The sequence below is a fragment of the Guillardia theta genome (genome assembly GCF_000315625.1).
Source record: "Guillardia theta CCMP2712 unplaced genomic scaffold GUITHscaffold_18, whole genome shotgun sequence".
NCBI classification, from domain to species: Eukaryota; class Cryptophyceae; order Pyrenomonadales; family Geminigeraceae; genus Guillardia; species Guillardia theta.
Window position 1 is genome coordinate 434,542 of NW_005434656.1, and position 22,060 is coordinate 456,601.

At 54.9% G+C, this 22,060-nt stretch overlaps 7 protein-coding genes and 1 non-coding gene across 8 annotated transcripts; 4 read left to right on the forward strand and 4 right to left on the reverse strand.

Annotated features, from left to right (window-relative positions):
- Positions 1–175: 175 nt before the first annotated feature.
- On the reverse strand, positions 176–2,290 carry GUITHDRAFT_104877 (hypothetical protein; the record flags this gene model as incomplete). Its single annotated transcript, XM_005836273.1, has 11 exons — positions 176–337; positions 399–461; positions 517–561; positions 605–676; positions 728–766; positions 814–862; positions 924–1,109; positions 1,337–1,576; positions 1,707–1,751; positions 1,800–1,879; positions 1,934–2,290. 11 exons carry the CDS (start codon positions 2,288–2,290, stop codon positions 176–178), a joined length of 1,338 nt encoding a protein of 445 aa, XP_005836330.1.
- A 2,785-nt stretch (positions 2,291–5,075) lies between these two features.
- On the forward strand, positions 5,076–5,252 carry GUITHDRAFT_46292 (hypothetical protein; the record flags this gene model as incomplete). The annotated part of the gene is made up of 1 exon (XM_005836274.1): positions 5,076–5,252. A coding segment is annotated over one exon (177 nt), but the record flags the coding sequence as incomplete, so codon positions are not given.
- A 446-nt stretch (positions 5,253–5,698) lies between these two features.
- GUITHDRAFT_162150 (hypothetical protein) lies at positions 5,699–9,089 on the forward strand (the record flags this gene model as incomplete). Its single annotated transcript, XM_005836275.1, has 11 exons — positions 5,699–6,786; positions 6,835–7,006; positions 7,079–7,134; positions 7,181–7,781; positions 7,847–7,970; positions 8,043–8,101; positions 8,154–8,249; positions 8,450–8,560; positions 8,608–8,671; positions 8,831–8,889; positions 8,983–9,089. The coding sequence occupies 11 exons, from the start codon at positions 5,699–5,701 to the stop codon at positions 9,028–9,030; spliced, it is 2,478 nt and encodes an 825-aa protein (XP_005836332.1). The 3' UTR covers positions 9,031–9,089.
- Positions 9,090–9,568: 479 nt separating this feature from the next.
- Positions 9,569–15,069, forward strand: GUITHDRAFT_104880 (hypothetical protein; the record flags this gene model as incomplete). The annotated part of the gene is made up of 12 exons (XM_005836276.1): positions 9,569–11,671; positions 12,505–12,590; positions 12,639–12,769; positions 12,883–13,085; positions 13,136–13,222; positions 13,311–13,388; positions 13,540–13,754; positions 13,802–13,889; positions 14,035–14,106; positions 14,152–14,250; positions 14,492–14,681; positions 15,008–15,069. 12 exons carry the CDS (start codon positions 9,569–9,571, stop codon positions 15,067–15,069), a joined length of 3,414 nt encoding a protein of 1,137 aa, XP_005836333.1.
- Positions 12,134–12,206, reverse strand: GUITHDRAFT_t39. Its single transcript has one exon. It is a non-coding gene; the product is annotated as a tRNA-Lys (tRNA).
- Positions 15,070–15,254: 185 nt separating the features above from the next.
- Positions 15,255–16,547, reverse strand: GUITHDRAFT_104881 (hypothetical protein; the record flags this gene model as incomplete). Its single annotated transcript, XM_005836277.1, has 10 exons — positions 15,255–15,299; positions 15,349–15,412; positions 15,548–15,601; positions 15,798–15,850; positions 15,903–15,943; positions 15,989–16,021; positions 16,077–16,161; positions 16,206–16,331; positions 16,377–16,452; positions 16,501–16,547. 10 exons carry the CDS (start codon positions 16,545–16,547, stop codon positions 15,255–15,257), a joined length of 624 nt encoding a protein of 207 aa, XP_005836334.1.
- A 579-nt stretch (positions 16,548–17,126) lies between these two features.
- GUITHDRAFT_151519 (hypothetical protein) lies at positions 17,127–18,200 on the reverse strand. Its single transcript, XM_005836278.1, has 4 exons — positions 18,058–18,200; positions 17,873–18,013; positions 17,422–17,556; positions 17,127–17,373 (listed from the first exon to the last, which is right to left on the reverse strand). The coding sequence occupies exons 1-4, from the start codon at positions 18,187–18,189 to the stop codon at positions 17,332–17,334; spliced, it is 450 nt and encodes a 149-aa protein (XP_005836335.1). The 5' UTR covers positions 18,190–18,200; the 3' UTR covers positions 17,127–17,331.
- A 521-nt stretch (positions 18,201–18,721) lies between these two features.
- Positions 18,722–20,372, forward strand: GUITHDRAFT_157415 (hypothetical protein; the record flags this gene model as incomplete). Its single annotated transcript, XM_005836279.1, has 9 exons — positions 18,722–18,808; positions 18,852–18,962; positions 19,014–19,059; positions 19,106–19,227; positions 19,278–19,496; positions 19,543–19,589; positions 19,637–19,724; positions 19,941–20,011; positions 20,132–20,372. 9 exons carry the CDS (start codon positions 18,722–18,724, stop codon positions 20,370–20,372), a joined length of 1,032 nt encoding a protein of 343 aa, XP_005836336.1.
- Between the last annotated feature and the right edge of the window lie 1,688 nt (positions 20,373–22,060).

Here is a 22,060-nt window from a genome sequence, read left to right on the forward strand (position 1 = left end):
TGAGGGTACAGGGACCGGCAAGGCGAGCGCAGCAGCGAATGGCAAGGGATGGAGGAGGAGAGAGAAAAGATGACTGGAAGAGGCAACTCACATCTTGTAGCTTCGGAGCAGGTTGGTTGGGCTCATCTGCTATCATAAATACGAACTCCTGGGGAAAAAAAGGCGAAAGACAGGATCAGGAGCGAGGGGCAAGCGGGAGCACGTCCACCTCCTCCTCTTGCAAGTTCGGGTTGGCAACAGCGACAGCATGACGGACTGGAGCGCAAGGGACTTCTTGTGCGACAAGAGTTTTCGGGGGAGCCCACCCGTCAGGTCGGAATGCGAGGTAGTCGGAATACTGTCAGAAGCACCGTCAAGAAAGTCGAATCAGCTGAGAGGATGGAGGGCGTTTGCCTTACCTGGGATTCTTGAATGTCATCCAGGAGGGAGGAGGACTGGAGCCTTGTCCCGTTGCCTGCTCGCTGCTGTTGCTGGTCAAGGGGGCGGGAGGAACAAAACTGCTCAGGGCTCCCTCACCATCATCCTTCCTCGTTGGATCCGCTGGGCTGGGGAGGGAGACATCTGCGCCCTTGTCAAGTTTGAAATCCTCCCGTCCCCAGCTCACCTGTCGGTAGAGCTCTCGCGCGTCTTCCTCCGGGACTGCGCTTGCAACTTTTCGGGTTCCTCGCGGGGTGTCCTGCGATTGTTGGTCACGGTCCTCGTCAGCCATTGACTTTCTCCTCGGCACCTGCTGGATGATGATGTCGGCGGAAACTATGGCAGCACTCTGGAGCAAAAGTGAGGAGGTGAGGAGAGCTGCATGTCCACCTCAACCATTCTGTGCATGATGTCTTTGATGGACTCTTGCTGGCCCATACCCGCGCTGCGAAACAAGCATGAGGGGTCAAGGCGAGCTGCTGCGAGGAGGTTGCAGCTGACGTCACCTCTCGTCACTCGACGGCTCCCTCCTCTCCTCCTCGGACACCTTGCTGAAAACCTTCGTCCTCGACTTCCTCGGCGTCGGAGTCTCAACGCGCGGGCTGGCGAGCTCAGCTGTGAGATGCATGTCATGACGGCGAGACAACAACGTCTGGAAGGCAACCAGCAAGCTCGAAGAGACCAGCTCGTTCCTGAGAGATGCACGCGTAAGAGCGTCGCACTCTGATATGTCCAACTTTGGAGAGGTTCGGAGTTGAGCACGGAAAGGGGGGTGGAGGGAAAAGGAGACATGTCCGACCTGACTGAAGGAGCAGTCTTGAGATCTTGTACATCATACACAACACTGCAAGAAGGCTTCAACATGGTGAATGGATGGGATGAAAATCTTGACTGAGGCCACCAACTAATTATTGTTCACCTCGATGGGCGAGATTTGGGGGTGGAATTCGGCAGAGACTTTCGGAGCTGCGGCCATGGCTCCTTGACGGAGGGGGAGGAGGCGGTGCGAGGTATCTCCGGGTTCCGTGCGAGCGTAGTTGCCTCCTGATGCTCCTGCGAAGCTTGAGGATCGCCGTCTTGAGGATGACAGTATTGAGGATCGCCGTCGATCCTCAAAGATTGATGGTGATCCTCAATGGTTTGTGCTATCATCCAGTGGCTTGAAAGAAAGAAAATCTCAGAAGATGCCAAAGCAGGGCGATGACAGAGAAGAGTAGAGGGGGACAGAGAAGTGGGAGAGTGTAGAAATCTCGAAGAAAGTTGAGAGGAATGGAATGAAGGATTGTTACCCTAACGCTCCAACCGAAGTCCATTGAGGTTCCTCCATATCGTATCTTTCGTTACAAGGTGAGGACCTCGCAGTTTGCAGCAAGGAAACTTACTGGAAGATCGAGAGCTTGTCCTCGTCATATGCCTGATTCACCCTCTCCATGTCTGGGATGCCTCCACTCGCATGCCTTTCCTGCATGCAAACAGTCTGCTAACCACACGGCTCAACAAAGCCTTCCTCCTTCACCTCGGGTTGGTAAATCAAACCGCGTTGATTCGGAACGTCTCCAGCTTCTTCTGTTTCTTGCTCATGCCCATCAAACGACTCATAAAAACTCGCATAGCTCGTCCCGTAGTCGAAGTTGTCCCCTCCTTGCGTGCTGCCTCCCACCATATCTTCTGCCCTGAGTGGAACAAATCTTGGAACACTCCCAAACGTCTCGTGCTGCTTCCCTGATTCATCGCTGAAGAGACCTTGGTGCATGACGTGACCGTGGCTATTGTGTTCATCGGCTTCAATGAAATCCTGCTGCAACTGATCAACGCTTGGCGTCTCCCCAGCCTTGTCACGGAAGGGCATGCAAAAGTCTTCGAGGAAGAACATGGCTACCCAGAAGCTGAGTTATGGCTGAAAGGCACCTATGAACAATTGACGCCCCAGGAGGTACACGGGAAACCTATCATGTTTACAGGGCCCCGTCCCGGCTGCGCCGATTTGAACCCCCTGAAGAACAGTTAGCTGCGAGAGAAGCAAGGTTCGAGTGAATCAGCTATGTGGTGCTGTGTCTCCAGAGAGTCTCGCGTATACGCCATGGGTGCCCTATCGAATGATGAAAGCAGGATACTCTAAATTGTTTCTTCCTCAACAACTTCCTTAGGCTACGATATTTATGTTCATCATCCAATTGACCTCGCCTGTCTGTCTACCTCTCTGTTGCGACAGCTGCATCGTCTTCGAGCGGCACCCTGAACTGAATGCACTCAATTCAACATCCTCTCATCTTTTCTTTCTCGCGTCCTTCTCCTCCCTTCTTCCTTCCCTCTTCCGCCTGATCGCCCCGCCCGCCATTTCCTCGCCGCATCCGTCGCTTCCTTTCAAGTACAGCACCTTAGTTGCCACCCCACCCCCCGCATTCTCTCATTGACACTTTTTGACCCCTACCTCCTCATCCCCATGCTCTCAATTAGCCATCACCCCCCTATTTCAAATTCCGACCCCCACCCCACCCACACTTTTACCTTACGTTCAATTCGTCCCTAAAAGTTTTTTGAGACCTACGGTTATGACCCGGACCCCCACCTCACCCACCACTCGATACCACCCCTACTATGTCTTTTTCCCGAAACCACCCCCCCCATTTCCCTGATCAATGACCCTCTCGGGGGTCGAACATATTTTAACTTGAACTCCGACTGTGAGTGATCGTCGGATCACTGATGGCACTTCATTACTGCGGCCCGATGATCGGACTGCGGGCCCGCCGCCGCCCGCGGCCCGGCCGCGGCGCTGCTGTACGCCGCCGTTCCGAAGTTCCGGCCGCGGCGTCTTTACTCAAAGTTAAGGCGGCAAGTTAAACTTTGGCGTCACGCGGGCCGGGCCCTCCGACCCGGGCCCGGCGGCCCGGTGCAGCGGGCCCGTGTGTCGCCGCGGCTATTATAGTATCGCCAGTGTCTTTTCTCTTCTCGCCGTTTCAAGTTTGGCCTGTGCGACCTTGCCAAGTTGAGTGTCAGTCACTGGCCAGGGTCAAGCCTCAGGGCCTCGACTCTCTGGCATCGGATTGTCCTGACGAGGCACGAGTCGTCCTGATTTTTAACTTCACTTTGAGTAAAGTAAGTTTATTCAAACCGGTCCGATGGCAGGCAACAGTGAATCACTTGGCCGGCGGCGGGCGCCCCGGCCCCAGGGCCGGCCCGGGCCGCCGTTCACGGTTCAAACGTGAACGGTTTGTGGGAAGTTTCAGGCAGGAACTCCAGCGGCCATCATCGGAACACCACCCTACCCTACTGTGATTCAGTACCCACCAATTCAATAGTATAACCCCTCGTTTAGACCGATAGTTGATGACAAAAATAAGGGTACTGGGTAGTACCCGTCCATTGAGATTGAAGGTGGACCACCCCAATTACTACCTCGGATCCCCTTTCTTAGATCGCAAACCCGAATCCTGGTTGCTCGTCCTCGTCCTCTCCTCGCCCCTCCCACGCACAGACACCTTCTCCTCCTCGTTTTTCTTCTCCTCAATCTCATCTTTGTTCTTCTCATCCTCGGCGTCCTCCTCGTCACTCCCTGGAGGCTCCCTTTGCTGATTCTCGACAAATCCACTTGACTTCACTGCGATAAATATACTCCCAGCCTCACTTTGTTACTGCTAAGACAAGCAAAGAAGATGCCTGTGTCAACGATTTCGCACAGACTTGAGCTGTCAATCCTATGCTGTTGTCTTGTCCTGGTTCACTTTGTGATGGACACGGACGTCATGAGTGCTTCATTGTACAAGGTCGTGATCGTAAGTGTCACCAAGGTCTTGGGCGCTGAGCAAGGAATCAGACTCGCGATATTCACCATGAAAAACCTGGACAACAATGTAGAGATGCAGAAGATGGGACTTTCATACCTTGATCCTTTTTGCCAAGATCCTGTTTATCAACCCAAAGTTGCAGAATACGGAGGGATACCTGTGGTGGTACATACGATGGAGTTGCACAAGGAGAATGCGGATATACAAGAAAGCGGATGCCAAACGCTTCAGGGTTTGTCTGCACATCATGACAACCAGGTCAAGATCGCCGAGCTAGGAGGAATCCGTTTGGTTGTCGGTGCGATGGAGAAGTATGAGGACAACCGCAGAATACAAGCGTATGCATGTTTGACGATATCATGCCTGGCTACCAACACAGACAACCAGGTCAAGATCGCCGAGCTCGGAGGGATCCGGTTGGTGATGAAAGCGATGAGAAAGCATGAAATGGACGAAGGCGTACAGGAGCAAGGATGCCGCGCACTCGAAGCCTTAGGAAAGAACCCGGACAACCAAGTCAAGATCGCCGAGCTCGGAGGGATCCGGTTGGTGATGAAAGCGATGAACAGACACGAAGCCAACGAAGGCATACAAGATGCAGGTTGTGAAGCATTGGAGAGTTTGGCCAACAATGCACAGAACTTGTTCAAGATGTCTGACTTCATGAAGGTTGCTTGCAATTTTTGCAAGTGCATGCAGAGGAAGGAAGAGAAGAAAAAGAAGGAGGAAGAGCAACGGCGGAAGGAAAAGGAAGAGAAGAGAAAGCAGGAGCGAGCGAGAAACGAGCAGGAGAAACGGGAGCGGGAGGAGAGGTGGAAGCGAAGGGAAGAGCAGAAGAGGAACTCTTGGGGAGGCGGCTTCGGGTCCAACGACCCTTACAAGATTCTAGGAGTCAGACGAGGAACTTCCAAGGCCGAGTGCAAGAGGCAATATCGAAGGCTGGCCCAGCAATACCACCCGGACAAGTGCCTGCACTGCAGCCCCGAGAAACTGGAGGAAATGGCAGAGACTTTCATTAGGATCCAAGCAGCCTGGGAGCAGATATCTAAAGAGTAGAGCCTGTCACGATGAGATTTTCAGTAGAACTTGATTTCAGTAGTGAAGTTGCACACCTACCGTGGTATGGCCGAACTTCTGCCGCATCATTCTCACATGACAGACAAGTTCTGTGCCCCCTGGGGGCGCGCCACTTGCCACCAGCCGGGACTGGCACCGTGAGCCTCGAGTCACAGCCTCCGGGCCAGGCCGCGCTCGGTCCGGGACGGCCGCTGCCGGGTCGAGCCCTCCCTACGAAGAAGTGAAATTTCCATACAATTTAAAAATTACTTGTAAAGTTTTATTGTAGACAATGACTATATATTGATTTAAATGACTACTACTATCGTAAAACAGTATAAATAACTAAAGTTTTCTAGGTACGCTGTTTTAAAATCACGCTATTTTAGACGCTCACATGGCTGCCCCGCCAGGCTTCAAATGAAGGCTAGCAGACCATGAAGCGACGAAGAGAGGAGGAGGGGGAGGAAGAGGAGGAGCAGGAGGAAGTGGTGGAGGTAGAAGGAGAAGATGAGATGCAAGACAGCTTCATCGACCCTCAGGAGGAGGAGGATGACCTCGCTCATCAGCATCACCTGCTGTCCGCGGTTGTTCCAGGGGGTGACGGTAGGGGTGACGGTAGTGAACAAGACGAGTTGGACGACAACGAAGCAGGATCTTCAGACCTCCTGCATGATGTGCAACATGAACATGAGCTGCATGATGGGTGGGAGGATGCAGAACATGTTGATCTCGAGAAAGAGTTGAACGATGGCTCTGACGAGGAAATCGAAGACGTCCGGCAAGGAAAGCAAGTGGGTGGGGATCAAGAGCCGGCAGATGAATGCGAGGACCCAGGTCATGCTGCTGTGTACGAGGCCCAGTCGCCTACCACACAACATCACGTTAGTTTCGATGTCGACGATTCTGTTGTTTCCAACGCCTGCTCGTCGTCGCATGTGCGGATGTTGGAAGAGTCCATCGTGGTTGAGGTGGGGAACCGAAACAGGTACAAGCTGCAGCTAGAAGCCGAGATGGAGAAGAATGCCAAGGCATCAGCAAGGATCGCATCCTTGCAGACTGAGAACGAGCACCTGAATGTCAGGTGCTCTGAGTACCAGAGGAGCAGCAGCTCCAAGGACCTGCTGCTGAAGAGCCTTGAGGCAGAGATCTCAGAGCTGAGGAGGCAGCTCTTGGACAAGTCGAGTGAAGCTGAAGCTCAGCACAAGGAGCATATTAGCAAGATGCAGTCAGAGCTATTCGACAAGTCCAAGGAGGTCATGACCTTGCAGAAGGAGCTGGAGCTGTCTCGCATGTCCGAGAGTGATCTGAAGCAGACCGTCACTCGGCTGGAGGAACGGATCAGCAACCTGACACAGAGCCTGCAGCAGCCAGCGGAGCATGGTCTAGTGGCCCCGGAGAGTGAAGAGTCTTTGAGAAGCCAAGTCAAGGAGGGAGAGATACTGGCCAAGCACCTCCGACTGCAGGTGTCTCAGCTGAAGGCCGACGCTGCCAAGGCTGTGGAGTTCCAGAAGGAGCTGATAAGGTGAAGGAGGAGGAAGGCGTGCAGCTGTGTTTGACCTTCCTGTCTTAGTCTGCGGTCGATCAAGTTCGAGGCCGAGGAGGCGAACTCCAGATGCGCCCTGCTGGAAGCTAAACTCAAGGACTCGACTGCCAACGAGTCGCAGCTGATGGTGGAGAAGGAAAGGCTGCAGGATTGGGAGGTCTCATTGACTGGTCGCCTGCTCGGGCTGACAGACGTGCAGGTATCGCTCAAGTTGTGCATGCCAGACTGCCGATCCCCTTCCGACGTGGTGAACTGCTTCCGCAACCTGCAGCAGCGGAACCTGCTCTTGGAGGCAGACGTGGCTTCTCTGCGGGAAAAGTGCAGCAGGTGTGAAGGAGCATGTGAGAGGAGCAGGGGCTGACTGCGTCACAAGCCTTGAGGGAAGCGCCAAGACTCTCCGGGACAACAATGTGCAGCTCCAAGGAGAGGTGCAGACGTTGAAGGGAAGGGCGGAACAGCTGGAGACTGAGCTCCATATGGCCAAGGCTGCTGTATGCTCCCCTCGGGCTTCTCCTGTGGCTGCTAACTCGCTGGATGTCCTGCAGAGGGAGCGAGAGGTCTACTTGGCTTCGATGGACCGCGAGATGCTGGCATCGTTCAAGGCGGAGGAGGTGCTCCTTCGAGACCAGAAGGTGTTGGAGCAGCAGAAGACGATCGAGAAGCTGCAAGCTGATGTGAGCGGGACGGCAATGCTGATGTGGTCCTCTCACCTCGCCCCGCAGATCAAGGCGCACAAGGAGCAGCTCAGGTCGAACGCCTCGCAGCACTCAGCCAGGACGAGCAAGCTGGAGGCGGAGATCGGAAGCCTCAAAGACGAGCTCAACAACAACTCGGGGGAGCTGAAGCGATGCAGGAACGAGATGGAGAGGTACAAGAGCAACCTCGAGAAATACCAGACCAGCCTCGAGAAGTCCGAGGCCCTGCTAGAGTCCAGCAAGGCAGAGCTGGAGCAGCTGAAGAAGGAGAGCGCGGGCGTGAAGGAGGAGGCAAGCGTCTCTTCCCTCATGCCGCCGTCAGATCTGACCTTCTCCTCCCGTAGCTCCGCGTGGAGAAAGAGAAAGTAGCCAAGTCAGCTGCTCTCCAAGGTAAGGTCGATGAACTAGAGGGCAAGCACAAGGAGGCGGAGGAGAAGCTGAAGGCCTCGCTGCAGAAGTCGACCACAGGTGCTGCTGTCCACCCATCATGTCCCACCGCACCGCACGTGTGCGCTGACATCTCCTCCTTTCCTCCTCCAGATATCGACAACTTGAAGAAGAACTTTGCGAAGCTCCGCGCCAAGTTCGAGCAGGCGCAGGTGGACTAGGCTGCTGATGGTGGTATCGGGAGGCTGACGAGGAGGCTGCCAGGAGGTCGTCCGGCTGGTCCCGCTGCTGTTCGGCTACGTCATCACGGTCACTCAAGGGAAGAAGGTGGAAGGAAAAGACTACCAGGCGATCATCAAGGTTGTTTGCTGCCCACCTTCATTCTCATCTCTCACTCGCGTTCCTCTGCTCTCTCCACTCCTCCTCTCCCTCTCCTCCTTTCTCTTCTCCTCTGCCTCCCCTCCTTTCTCTTCCCCTCTCTTCTCTCTTCTCTTCCACTTCCAACTGATCTCATTCACCTCTCCATATCTTCGTACTTTCCTCCTCTGATCTCCTACCAGGCCATCCCCAAGTTTGCGGAGCAGGACAAGTCTGAATCCTTCGTGCTGAGAGCGTCAATGCCGGCAGACTCCAGCAAGGACCCAACTCTCTTCCTGCAGAACGCCTGCGAGGTGATCCCTGCTGTTCCTCTTGCCCTCCTCCTCCTCATATCGGGCAGTCGGAGAACGTCAAGAAACACAAGGAAAAGTTCCTAAGCGAGCCCTCCAGTCCCTTGAAAGAAGGTTCTTCCCATCCCCTACCTCCCCCCTCGCCTCTCCTTCCCCCCCCCTCCTTCCTTCCTATGCCTTCTGCTCCCCCTTCTATCAACATTTCCTATCCTCCCCCCTTCGCACATCTTTACTTCCCTCCTCCTCCTGCTCTCGTTGACCATCGCTCCCCAGCCGGGGTCTCTGCGTTCCTGTCTGCCATCTTGGTCGATCGCTTCGAGAACTTGCAAAAGGTTTTGATTCCTTCTCATCCTTCCCCTCCGTCAGCCTCTCCCCCCGTCCTCTCCTTCTCATCGTCTCTGTTGCTTCTAACCGCCAAGTTGTAGGAGCACGCGAGCAAACCCAAAGCTGGGGAAGCTGCCGGACAAAGTTGAAGTCAGTGCTTGTTTCAAGGCTTTCCGAAGTTCTGTTGGCAATAAACACTGAGCACAACAACTGACTCAGTCGACCATCTCACCTCAGCCTAACTCCGGGTATCATGGCATAATGGCCTGGCCCAGTAGTATGCCCGCCCCCCCCCGCCGCCGGCATGCAGTGCCGTACGGTCACTGTCAGTCAACATAATTTGTACCCTCCGCAGGGGGGAATTGAAATAGGCTATTAATCGGCCAATAATTTACTAGCACAATACCAGCACAATTGAAATCAAATCTAAACTTAGTGGCACAATACAGGCACAGTACCGGCACAATACTAGCACAATTGAAATCAGCCAGTAATTTACTGGCACAATTGACACACAAACAGCATCAAACCTGGAGTAGATGGCACACTAGTTGAACAATACTGAGCACAATTGAAATCGGCTAGAAATTTACCAGGAAGTTTACAGTGAATTACTGGCACATTTCGCCTTCCCCTCTCTGACCTTTATAATGCCTTCTGCTCTCCCTCCTTACCAGAAACTGGGTAATGTCCACGCAAAGGGTGAACGTAACTCGGTTGAAGAAACTGGCTGCGCAGTTCCTCGATCAAGTCTTCGATGACCAGTTTGCCAAGCTGTCCTACAACGATATGAGATTGAAGATTGGCCAAAGTGAGTTGGCTTGGTCTTGGCACACCTTGCTCCCCTGCCTGGTGCGAACTGTTCGCGACATCCGAACCAAATTTGGGCTCCCATTTCCAGGTGATTACACACTCTTCGAGACTTACAACTTTGCCACGGACAGCATGCGAGTGTTTCTGATACACTACCACCCCGACAAGACATTTGGATCGAACTCCGTGCTCGAACGCGATGTCATAGAGAAGGCCAACATTGTCTTTTCCAAGTTGCAGGATCTACACCTTCAGACAAAGCAAAGATTCAATATGCGAAACCACTACAATTGGTGGGATATTCTACAGTCTCTACTGGATTTCAATGCGACATCCTGTCTGCACAGGACCAAGACCGACGAGTCTCGCTCCGAAAGGCTAAAACGTCAACTGGAGTACGAATATCAGATTGACGCACTGTGGCCACACAACAATCCAGACTTGAAGATGAGGAAGATGGATCTTGACAAGAAACGTTTGTTCACACGGAAGGAATACATGTTTCTCAATGGATACAGAAAAATGCAGATTTTGGACTTAGAACTGAAGAGCAAAGGATTCAACGTGGAACAAGACGAGGATAAGCTTCCAGTCGAGTCAGAACGCAACACATCCGCTTGCCTGCTTCCTGAGGAATATTGCCCGCTTGCCACCAAGGACCAGCTGGCCTACGAGGTGTTTTTGAATCCAAAAGTTGTGTACAAGGGATGGAACATGAACGAGCCCTGTCACCTCTTCCGTAAGATCCGCGACATGAAGGATACACTCTGCATTGACAACATTCGGAAGGAATGGAATTACAACCCCAGAACACTCGAAGAGACCAAGGGTGTGATCCGTTACATTCTGGACATTATTCCTGCATTCTTGTTCAAGGATGAACAAAATCCAGTGATTACAATGTTTGATACCAAGGATGATGCGAAGTTCGAGGATCAGCTGCAAAACGTCGAAACCATGATTCTGTTTGTTCGTGAGACCATGGCCCTGCTTATCAAGTGCGCTAGCCTTCATCAAGGGCCTCAGACCACTTGTACCCACCAGAGATGTGGCCGCAAGAAGCTTTCCAACATACGGCAATCAGATCCGAACGAGAACAACTGGGACAGAGTGAAACTCCAAGAGATCCAAGAGAAGTGGAACGTCATGAAGAATAGGTTGAGAACCATGACCTCTGACAATGGATTGGAAGTGATTGCCGATGCCCTCGCATTGGTGCTGGCCTCAGTGCATGACTGCAACGAGATCAAGTTGAACTTCAAGATGTTGGACATCAACATGAAGATCTTTCACGGAACCCCAATATTCATCCGCCATCATTTCCACAAGGACCTTCATCAGGACCCATCTCGTGTGGACAGTATGTGTGACTGGATCAAAATCTCTCTTGACTCCCTGCTTGCTGGCGATGCAACTATCAAGGACAGGCTATTATCTGGTGAGTGCAAGGCGTATGATCTGGTCATGAATGCTTGCATGATGCAATTGATCACCCGCGAGGATTATCCTACCAGTACGAATCTACCCTTCATGATGCGATACGACAAGATGCGACTTCGCCAATTCAGGTTGGAGTTTCGAATGGACTGTCTGAGTGTCTCTATGTTGGGCATTGCTTTGCAACGACTGAGCCGGATCCCCGTTGATTCATCGGATATTCAAGGCAAGCTTATCCAATTCTTCAACAACTACCGTCTGTCCATAGAGGCTGATACGGCCTTTCCCGAATTCGAGACCAAACAGTACTCCTACGACTTTGTCATTGATTCCCTTCGACGTCACCTCATAGAAGAGGACAAGAACTGGCTCGCCACCGCGCTATCAGTCGAAGACCCCATCGCTGAACTTTTTGCCTTTCCTGACATACTATGGAATGCCTCCATCATCTCGGTAACCAAGAAATGGATGGACATTCTAGCAATGGAACAGCCTCCGGCTTTTGATATCAACTCGGTGCAACGCTTTCCGGTCAAGCAGGTTTACCGTCGCATTTTTCTCAACGCGTGCTTGTTCCGCAAACTTCTCCATGCCAAGAAGAAACTCTTTAACGGTCCTTTCCGCCGGACCCTTGTTCGGAAGGTTTTGTAGATGTCGTAATTTATCCAAAGGAAATAATAAACGAGTCGTTTATTTCGATATGACAGAATCGTTCACAAGCAATGCCAGACAGAGACTGACCGATTGATTGGGACCACGAAGGGTACGGGGGGAGACTGTCTCATCTTAGAGGAGGCGGCATACTGCGAATGCGTGACCCCGCAACGGGAAGGTCGCTCTTTGCGACTAAAAGTGCATTGAGCTGGCCTGCCCTGCCTGCAAGGCCGACGGGAAGGCACACGAGCGCCGGGTGTTTGAGGCAGCATGGCTTCACGCGCGTATGGTTCTACAGTATGATGAACTAGCCTAGCAGGTGTGAACAAAAAGTTTCAGTCGGAGCTTCGCCCGATGTGGGGCTCGAACCCACGACCACAAGGTTAAGAGCCTTGCGCTCTGCCGACTGAGCTAACCGGGCACGTGAAGTTGAGGTAAATGACTATTTTTATAGTCTATTGTTGGATTCAATTGTTGTGGTATGAGGGGCGCCATCGGTTTATATTGCAGGACTAGGCGGGTTTTTGACAATTTTATAGTTTATTGCAAGTTTAATGGACATGATTGAGTTTGAAAAATGCAAGGAGCGAGGGGGGCAGGAGAGAGGGGAAGGAAGAGGAAGAAGAGAAGGATCAGGGAGCAGGAGGGGGATAGAAGAGGAATTCCAAGGAAGGGAAAGGTCATAGGATGGATCTTGCCAACTGTAACTGTCTCTGCAGAGCATGAATCTTGCAGGAAAGCTTCAACAAGCCCTGAGGAACTCAGCGGCCAAGAAGTCAAGGCTTGAGTCCTTGCGCAAAGAGCTGTAACGCGGCTCATCTCCTCTACCCGCTTCTCTGACTTGATCCTGAAGGCTTGCAATAGAAGCAAAGTCCAGCAAGAATGCAAGCTCTAGAACAACTGGCTCGGAAGGCGGCATTCCGCATATGCAAGCTCATGGAAACAAACTTGAGATCAGAGCTGAGGAGGAGCAGGTGGGAGCAGGTGAACTGTCAGGTGGGGATGAGGCAACAGACGAGGCTGCTCCCCCGCATCTTCCACTGACATCTCAAGGCACTCGATTCTCGCCCTGTGCCGAATGTGAAATGAATCAGCAGGTGAGGAAATCCCACGGACAAAGGAGGAGGAGGAGACTGTTCTAGGAGAGTACTCCCTCTACGCGGCTCCTTCCCATCAGCAGAGTTGCGATGCTGCCAGCAGCCTCAGGGAGCAGCCATGGCAGGAGGCGGCTGAGCGGCTCCATGAGTACGAGGAGATCATCGTGGACTTGCATGCTCGCATGCAGAACATGCTGCAAGTGGTGAGATGGGGGAGGGGGCAGAGGGAATCTCGTGATGCGATGCCTGTCAGGTACATACGGTAGCGCAAGAGTACCAGCAGGAGAGAGCGACTCTCGAGAAGGAGCTGAGCGAGCAGAGAGCGCGGCAGGAGGAGGAGGTTGGTCGTGCGTTGAGAAGCTTGCTTGACTTGATTGCTCTCTTCCCTGTTTGTGCTCTTCATCTCGCCCTTGTGAGTTTGCGATCAGCTCAGAGCTGCGCGAGAAGAATTGAGAGGCGCGCTGAGCAAAGTCGACGAGATGAAGTTGAAACAGCAAAATCGCGCGGTAAGGACGTGAGAAATGGTCTACCCACTGACAACTTGATTGCAGCACGCGGAAGAACAACTGCGAGTCGAACTTGCGGCAAGTCGGAGGGAGGAACAAGAAGTCTGTCGCTCTTGATGTCTGCAGGGCCTCCTGACATGTTGCACTCCAGGCGAGGGAGCTGTTGGATTACTTCAGAGACAAGTTCCTTGAGATGGGGGCAGGGAGTGCGAGAGCAGCTGCATCCTCTGAGTCGAGCTGCCTCCGACAAACTTCGTGTCGTTCGAGGAGCAAGCAGACTTCGCAGGAGGTCGAGCAACCCGTGCAGCTGTTTGCTCGCAGCCTTCACCCGATTGCTCACAGGATGTCCGAGCTCGAGAGCTGGAGGTGTTTGACCGATTGGTTGACCGTTGACAATTGAGAAGAGGCCGCAGGTTGCGATGCGAGGAGCTCGGCAAGGAGAACAGAACTCTGACGCGAAGACTTGTTTGCCTCGAGGAGGAGAACATGGACCTGAAGCATGTGAGAGCTCGCGTGAAGAGTGGGGATGGGAGCAGAAGAGGGAAGAGGAAGAGAGAAGGGAGGGGAGGGGAGGGGAGGGGAGGGGGGCAGAGTTTGGTTGTCTCGTCACGAAGTGGAGGAGAGCAAGTGATCTGAAGAGGTTCAGGCGAGGGCGACGATGAAGAAAGACTCGAGCAAGGTGCTGCGAACGAGTGAGGTCTGTCTGCAGGGGATGCAGGTGAGAGAGGGAGGAGGGAGGGAGTTGACCGACGCGACTCGCCAGCGGAAGCTTGCAGCTCAACGCCAGCAGCTGCGAGCGTATGAGATAAGAAGAAGAGAAGACGACAAGTACATCAGCAGACTAGAGAAGAAGGTGATAGAGGTAAGCAAAGGCCCCCCTGCTCTCCTTCTCTTCCTTCTGCTCTCTCTTCGCTTGATCGTTGAGCTAGTTGTACCATGCGGTTTCTTGGCCTTTCAGTATGATGGAAGCACCCGGAGACGAGCGTCCGCCAGATTTTCCCTCATCCCTCTCTCCTCGTCCTCTTCCTCCTCATACACAACAAGAAGATCATCCTGCTGACCTTCAAGAACCAACCGAACTCTCTCCTCCTCACCGCGAGCAGGCGCCTCAGCCGCACGACCAGCCGGAGCACCCGAAGGAGAGCAGCGGGCAGACGCCCAACGATGGCTGCAGCTTAGACGCCCTCACCGAGGAGGGGAGCAGCGAGAAGGGAGGGTCGACGGACCACTCCAGCTCTGCTCCTCCTCCCTCACGACCAGACCTGCGCGACGACTTGGTGCTGTCCTCTGACGGTCGAGGAGGAAGCGAGCGAGGGACAGGAGAAGTCGAGGACGAGACAGCGAGGGAACAAGAGGGACTAGACGGCGAGGAAGGAAGCGAGGAAACTGATGGAGGAGGAGGAGAGGAGGAGGGGAAGGGGGGAAAGACGGTCAAGGGAGAAGCATCTGACGGAGAGGAGGGAGGAGGAGATACTTCGAGCTCGTTCGAGGTCGAGCTCCAGGCAAGGAGGAGCAGAGGGAAGAGGGGAGAGGAGAGCAGCATCGCCCTGCCGCTGTACCCACAGGATCTGATGGTGATGCAGTTGCTGTCGCATCTTTCTTGTCTTGACACGTCGCAGAGGATGACCCGGAAGATGAGGAGGAAACTCTTCGAGGAACATTTCAAGTGAAGGAGCTCTGAGATGCTCTTGTTTCATGTTTGTAAAGTCCTATGTTGAACTTACCCTTCACCCTCCCTCCCTCCTCTCCCTCCCTCCCTCCCTCCCTCCTTTCCCGTTGTCTAAACAGCTTCGCCAGCTCTTGCGTCCCTTCTTTTATCTACATTCAATTCGATCCACCCTCCCTCACGCACTTGACCCCCTCCCGTCAGCTGTAGGGAGCTGGCGCGTTCATCCATAGGGGCAGCCGCTCCTGCAATGCTTGTAAGGCATCCCCCCCGCCTAGCAGGAGGAGGAGGGACCAGCTCTCGACCCTTGAGTGCGAGGGATCGCGGAGAGTTGAGGAGGAGGTCGACGTGAGACAGGCTGCATGCTGTCAGCTCCTGCCCTCCTCCTCCACACCACCACAACTACCTCCTGCTTCCCTCCCTTCCCCCCCTTCCCCTTCCCTGCATTTTCCTTCTCCTTCTCCTCCTCCTATTCTCCCCTCACGAGTGTTACCGCGATGTGGAGGCAATCATCTTCGACTTTACCGTTAGCGTCTCCGCGTATTTCCTGCCCGAACTTTGAGCGATGAGAAGGGGGAAGAGGAGCAGGAGCAGAACAAGGGTGGAGGACAAGGGTGGGAGCATGAGCATGAGCATAAGGAGGAGCAGGACGAGGAGCAGGACAAGTAGCAGGGGGAGGAGGAGCAGGACAAGGACAAGAGTGGGGGTGAAGCGGGGAGAGCAGGAGGAGGAGGAGTCGCTACCGGAAAGCAAGGTTCTCTCGCTTCTGCCTGGGACTTGTCAACGTCGAGAGCTTCTGCGAGTCAAGTCTGACAAGAATCTCCAGCAGTCAGCTGCTGCTGCCACACCTTCTCTTCTTCTCTTCTCCTCTCCTCCCGCAGCGCGTCCACTGTCACCCGCGTGAGCGAGCAAGCGGCCGGAGGAAGGCAGTCACCTATCTCTGCTGTGGTCTTGCGGGGCTTCTTCCCTTCAGCAGAGTGAGCGGCAAGAGGAGGGGAGAGACGCTGCTTCCTTCCTCTCACCTGCTGCTGCCTCTGAAACTCGTTCCGTTCTCACAAACCTGATGGCGTATGGAGGGACCACTCGCGAGTTTTCCATCCGGCGGGTCTGCCGGCATGTCAGGCGCCGCTCGCTACCCTCCAGCTCGTTACGTCGGGCATGGGGGAGAAGATCGCCCGCCAGGTCCGCTGCCTCCATCGACAATCAGTCTGTAAGGGGGTGAGCACTAGCGGGGCAGCAGAGCGACATGCCGCCTCTGCGTCTTCTCTTCGCGTCGCCTGTAGGCTCGTGAGCTCGATACAGGTGATGGAGGAGGAGGGGACCTTGGACAAGTCCAGGTAGATTCCTCTAGTGCCAGCGTTGATGAACCTCAACTCGGCCTGCCCTTCTTCGTCGATTCTGCTCCATCTCTCAGCCAGGGCTCGCACTGACTTCCGACTGATTCACCTCGCTTGTGCAGGATTCAAGGCGATGGTGCGCTGAGAGCAATGCATGTATGTCGCATCCTGTTGTAGGTTGAGAGTTTGCTGAAGACATCAAGGAGGGCAACGAACGGCATGGCATCCCTTCCAGATGTTCGACAGTGACTTCCTCTCTTCCTGGGTGAGAGTCAACCCATCACGAACCTCAGTCCCACTCGTCTGCGCTCCTCCCTCTCCTGCCCTCCCTCCTCCCTCTCCCTCCTCTGTCCCTCTCTTCCTGCCTCACCATTTCGCCCATCCTGAATGATCAACGGCCTAACTTGTAACCGTCAGTCAAACTGCCGACACTGTTGACCCCCCGTCAAGGCCCTCTCCTCCACTGCTCTCCTGATTGTCCTCGTACTGATTTTTAACTTAACTTTGAGTTAGTGCAGTGCCGGCGCTGCGCGCCGGCGCGCCGGTCTGGGTCCAGGCTCGGAGTGGCAGTGGCCGGCCGGGCGCGGGCCACCGGGCCGCCCTGATCGATACGTCGGACTCGATCCCGGCCACAGATATGTGACTGCACTGGCCCTCTGAGAACGGATGAAGGAGCAGGACCGCAAGTTCGCGCGGCCAGTGAGACTCGTCCCTTGAAGGCTACAACTTGTGAGTGCCTTCAGTCTCATTTATTACTCATTCGATTTCAAGTTTCACCCATGGAATGAGTCGAGCCAACGGGCACGAATAGTTCGCACGTCCCTCTCAGTCTATCTAGAATAACACACAGCAAAAGAATAACAAGACGGCGCTGAAGAGAAAACCCTCGATCCCCACCACCACCGTCAGTCAGATTCTGCCTTCCTTCCTGCAGCTTCGCTCACTTTCCTCCAGGTTCGCCGAGCTTGAAGACTTTCTTGACCTGGTCGAGGCTCATCAGACGACAGACGATCATGATTGACGTGCTCACCACTGGGACATCTCGGAGGCACCCGATGACGAGGAGAGAGGCGAGGAGGAAGAGAATCAGCAGGATCACAGTGAGCCGCCAGTAGGTGTCGTAGTCCACGCACGTCGCCGAGACCTCATCGCAAGAGCCGATAGGCTGACAGCATGTCAAACAGACTGGAGAGAGGAGAGGAGAGGAGGAGAGGAGAGGAGAGGAGAGGAGAGGAGAGGAGAGGAGAGGAGAGTAGAGGAGAGGAGAGGAGAGGAGAGGAGAGGAGAGGAGAGGAGAGGAGAGGAGAGGAGAGGAGAGGAGAGGAGAGGAGAGGAGAGGAGAGGAGAGGAGAGGAGAGGAGAGGAGAGGAGAGGAGAGGAGAGGAGAGGAGAGGAGAGGAGAGGAGAGGAGAGGAGAGGAGAGGAGAGGAGAGGAGAGGAGAGGAGAGGAGAGGAGAGGAGAGGAGAGGAGAGGATTTCACCTTCTTGATGTGTTCAAAGCAAAGTGACTTGGTACAAAACGAGCAACCAGGCACGCGAAAGGTTCCATTCCATTCCTCGCTGTTCGGTCTATCAATACATATTCCGCTATAGCAGCACTGACAAGTACAGATGTTGTACGCCTGCAGCCAAACATTACTTTGAATGTGACCGCACTTCAGTGTACCTCAACAGGCGGTGGGGCAGAAGCATACAGAACTATCTTGAGAACAAGCATGACCATTCCAGCGCTGAGCAACGACCGCAAGTTTGATTGCCCGACCCTCGCCTTCGTTCTCACTTGCTTGTTGTTTGCCATGGTGTCTCCCTGCATCATGGGAACGTCAATGATCTCAATTTCTACTCTTTCTCCCCACCACCATTTCCCTCAAGCATCTGCAGCTTCCTCATTTCTTCGTAATCACCTCTCGCTCTCTTTCTCTTCACTTTATCACAATCACCGTCTACAATCTGATCTTGCTCTTCTCTCTCTACTCTCTTTGCTCCCTCTCTCCCGCGTAACCTGTCTGCGCTTTCTTTCCTCCACATTTCTTCACTGACGGTCATTTCGGACAGCGTGACATCTACCGTCAACATGCTCTTTCATCTGCTTGCGTATCCTCGTCTCTACTCTGTTAGAAATATCTCCTATTCCTGCTGCTGCTGCTGCTGCTGCTGCTGCTGCTGCTGCTGCTGCTGCTGTCCTCCTCCTCCTCCTCCTCCACCCCCTCCCCCTCCCCCTCCCCCTCCCTCATCTTTCTAAAAGCATAGCGTGATTCGTCACGGAGGTTTCAATCCGTTTCAAACCGTTTCAAATCTGTTGCGACCGTTGGTACCTAACGAAGGAAAAAATGAGAGCGGTAGCGAATCCATGCGAGCTGGTACGGAGCAGCACGCGGCTGGTATGCTCCCGAGCAGCGCACGTTTCCCTGCACAAGGTTCGCTCTCTCTGCTCTGCTTCCTTTCTCCTCACTCCCGCAGGACAAGCTGCGCTCCATGGCCGACCGGCTTGCCCAGGACAACAGGAAGCGACTCGCTTCGAACCCAAGGGAGGAGGATGGGGTGGGATGGGATGAGTTGAACGTTCACTTTGTGAGGACACGTGTTTCTCCGAGAGGATGATGGAAGTTACCATGTCTCAAGGTGGGGAGGGAGGAGCTGATGATTCAGTACCTGCTCGTCCTCGACGGTTGTTCCCTTGCCTTTCTCTGTGCTCCTGTTCACAAGCATATCAGCCATCAACTTTTGTTTCTGGCCGAGCGAGGGAGCATGGGAGTACTCAGACCTCTCCCTCTGCTTGAGGAGTGCTCTCCTCAAGGACGACAAGGCCTTCAGCGCCAGCAGACTAGCTGCCATGGTTAATGTTTCCCGATCTGCTCTCCTCTCACACCCCCATGCTGCCCTCAGACCGAAGAGAGCTTTCAAGTACTGCTGGATGGTCGGACGATGCCGCTGATGAAGGAGAGGACGCGGCTGCTGCGGGAGGTGGGAGAGGGGCTGCAGCAGTATGACGGGGAGGCGGCGAACCTGGTCAAGTCGGCAGGGAAGAGCGCTACTGTGCTGATCAGCAAGGTACTGGACCTGTTCCCTGGCTTCAGAGATCAGACGAAGTACAAGGAGGAGGAGGTGAGGGTTCTTGAGCTTCGGGGGAGGGGGATGAGGAGCCTCGCAGGTGTTCTTCTACAAGAGAGCTCAGATCTTCGTAGGGGACGTGTGGGGGTGAAGGGCAGAAGCGAGTTTTGCCTCCTCCTGACAAGATGCCGCAGGTCACTGAGAGGAAGGGGCCTCGGGGAATTTGACGACATCTCCTCCCTCACCATGTTCGCCGACTACCGCGTGCCGCAGCTCCTTCATGTAAGAGCCATCCTTCCTCCCTCCTCCCTCCTCCCTCCTCCCTCCGTTCTTCTCCTTCATCTTCCTCCTCTCTTCCTCTTGGTCGTCATCCTCGTCTTCTTCCTCCTCCTTGTCCCTGTCTCGCCCTCGTCCCCATCCTCGTCCCCATCCTCGTCCTCGTCCTCGTCCTCGTCCTCGTCCTCGTCCTTGTATTTTTCTCATCGCAAGATGGTCTAGGCGGAAGGAGTCTTGTCCTACTCAGATGCACTGGTGGCAAAGATATCGGCAGGACAGATCATTGAAGCCGGGTACGGGCGAGGAGGAGGAGGAGGAGGGGAAGTGGGGGAGGAGGAGGCAGGGGGAGGAGGAGGGGCAAGGTGGGCACGAGGGGATCGCGGGAGAGGACTGGAGATGATTGGCCTGTTCAGCTCAGAGGAGGAAGTGGAGTTGCGCGCGTGGTCAGTTCAGGCAGTCGAGCAGCTGGCGCAGATGCTGCGGGAGGACCATGGCTTGCCGCACGTGCGGAGCATCCAGGTAGCTGCAGACGCCTGCGGGTGCGGGGGGATGACGTCGAGCGAGGTGGACTGGATCCTGTGGGAAGAAGGAGAGCAGAAGCATATCGAGAAGCTGATCGCTCCTCATCACCGCACGTGGACGACCTTCTACTGATCCTCCTCCTCCTCCTCCTCCTCCTCCTCCCCCCCTCCCCCCCCACCTGACTTGCCCTTGCCCCCCCTCCTCCTTCCTCTTCTGCCAAATGTTCTCTCCCTCTCTGTCTCTCGCCTCAGCAGGAGAAGACTTTGACCGCTGCGTCCACTTGGGGCCTCCCGAGCCTCCCCGATCGCTTGAGGAGGATGGCGGTAGCGACTGAGGAGCCTCCAGCCACCAGTAGAGAGTCAGCGGCAGCCGCCAGCTCCTGCCGTCCTGTCAGCGAGGGACTTGACATGTAAACCCTCACCATGAGCAGCAGAAAATCCTCCGAGTCCTGCAGGTCCACCGGCTGCCTCCTCCATCCCCCCCCTCCTCCTCCAGGGGCCAACTTGTGATGGGGATGAAGCAGAATGACTTCGCTTCCTCCTCCTGCTCCTCCTCCTCCTGGCTGCAAGTGAACCAGCACGCTGCTGTCGAAGCAGGAGTGAAGCGCCTGATGCTGCTCGTCCTCGTAGTCCCACCAGATGAAGGTGAAGCCTCCTGAGAGCTGCGGCTTCCTCCCCGATGGCAAAGTCGGCAGCCCCTTGGCGAAGATCTAGAGAGGAGAGAGAAGAGAGTGGGGGGGGGGGGGGGCGCGCCAGGGGACCAAGGATAGCAGAGGGAGACGGCGGGATGGGGGAAAGGGACAGGCGACAGGGGAGGTGAGGAAGGGAGGAGAGAACAGAGGAGGGAGAGAGGGAAGAGAGGAGAGAAAAGAGGAGGGAGAGAGGGACGAGAGGAGAGGAGATGAGGATCAGCCATGGCGTGCAGTCTGTCTCAAGACTCACCGCATGCTCACTGTCCTGCTGTCTCTTCGCATCCTCGCAGGTGGACTCAAGAGAGATCCAGTCGAAAGTCCAGCTGATAGGGGAGCTCAGGAGGGAGGAGGGAACAACAGAGGAAGAGACGGAGGAGGAGAGAAAGAGAGGGAGGTCCAGGAAGAGGAGGGGCAAGAGCAGGACGAGGAGAGAAGGAGGAGCAGGCGGTCGACCTTGAGGCGCAGTGGAGGAGAGAAAGCTGAGAGATCTGCGGCAGCTGATCGAAGGCAACCTGAGTCATCATCATCAAAAACAGCGAGTCTTTCCCCCTCCCCTCCTTCCCCTCCCTCCCCTCCCCTCCCCCTCCCTCCTCCTCTTCCTCCTCCTCCCTCCTTCCCCTCCCCCCTCCTCCTCCCCCTCCCTCCTCCTCCTCCTCCTCCTCCTCCTCCTCCTATCGGTCACCACGTCGTGCTCGCTGTGCTGTAGCATCCTGCTCAGCTCGTCGCCCTTCCCAGCTCGCTGTCAGCTGGAGGATGGAAGTCGCTCCTGCTTCCTCCTCTCACCGGGTAAGGCTCCCTGTGTTGCATGCGCCTCCTCAAGTCCACGAGAGGAGAAGAGGGAAGGAAATCCTGCGAAAGATGTCAGACTCTCGGCCCTGGTCCAGCCTCCTCCTCCTCCTCCTCCTCCTCCTCCTCCTCTTGGACCTCCTCCTCCTCCTCTTGGACCTCCTCCTCCCCCTAATCCTCCCCCTCCTTGTCCTCGTCCTAGTCCTCGTCCTCCTCCTGGCGGGTGGATGTCGACCACCATTCGCTCCGTTTACCTGCCAATCGAAAAGAAATTCTTCAAATCTGTCCAGACATCTCGCTCCTCCACCGTAGCATCCCGAGCGCCAGGACAGGCTGATCAAGT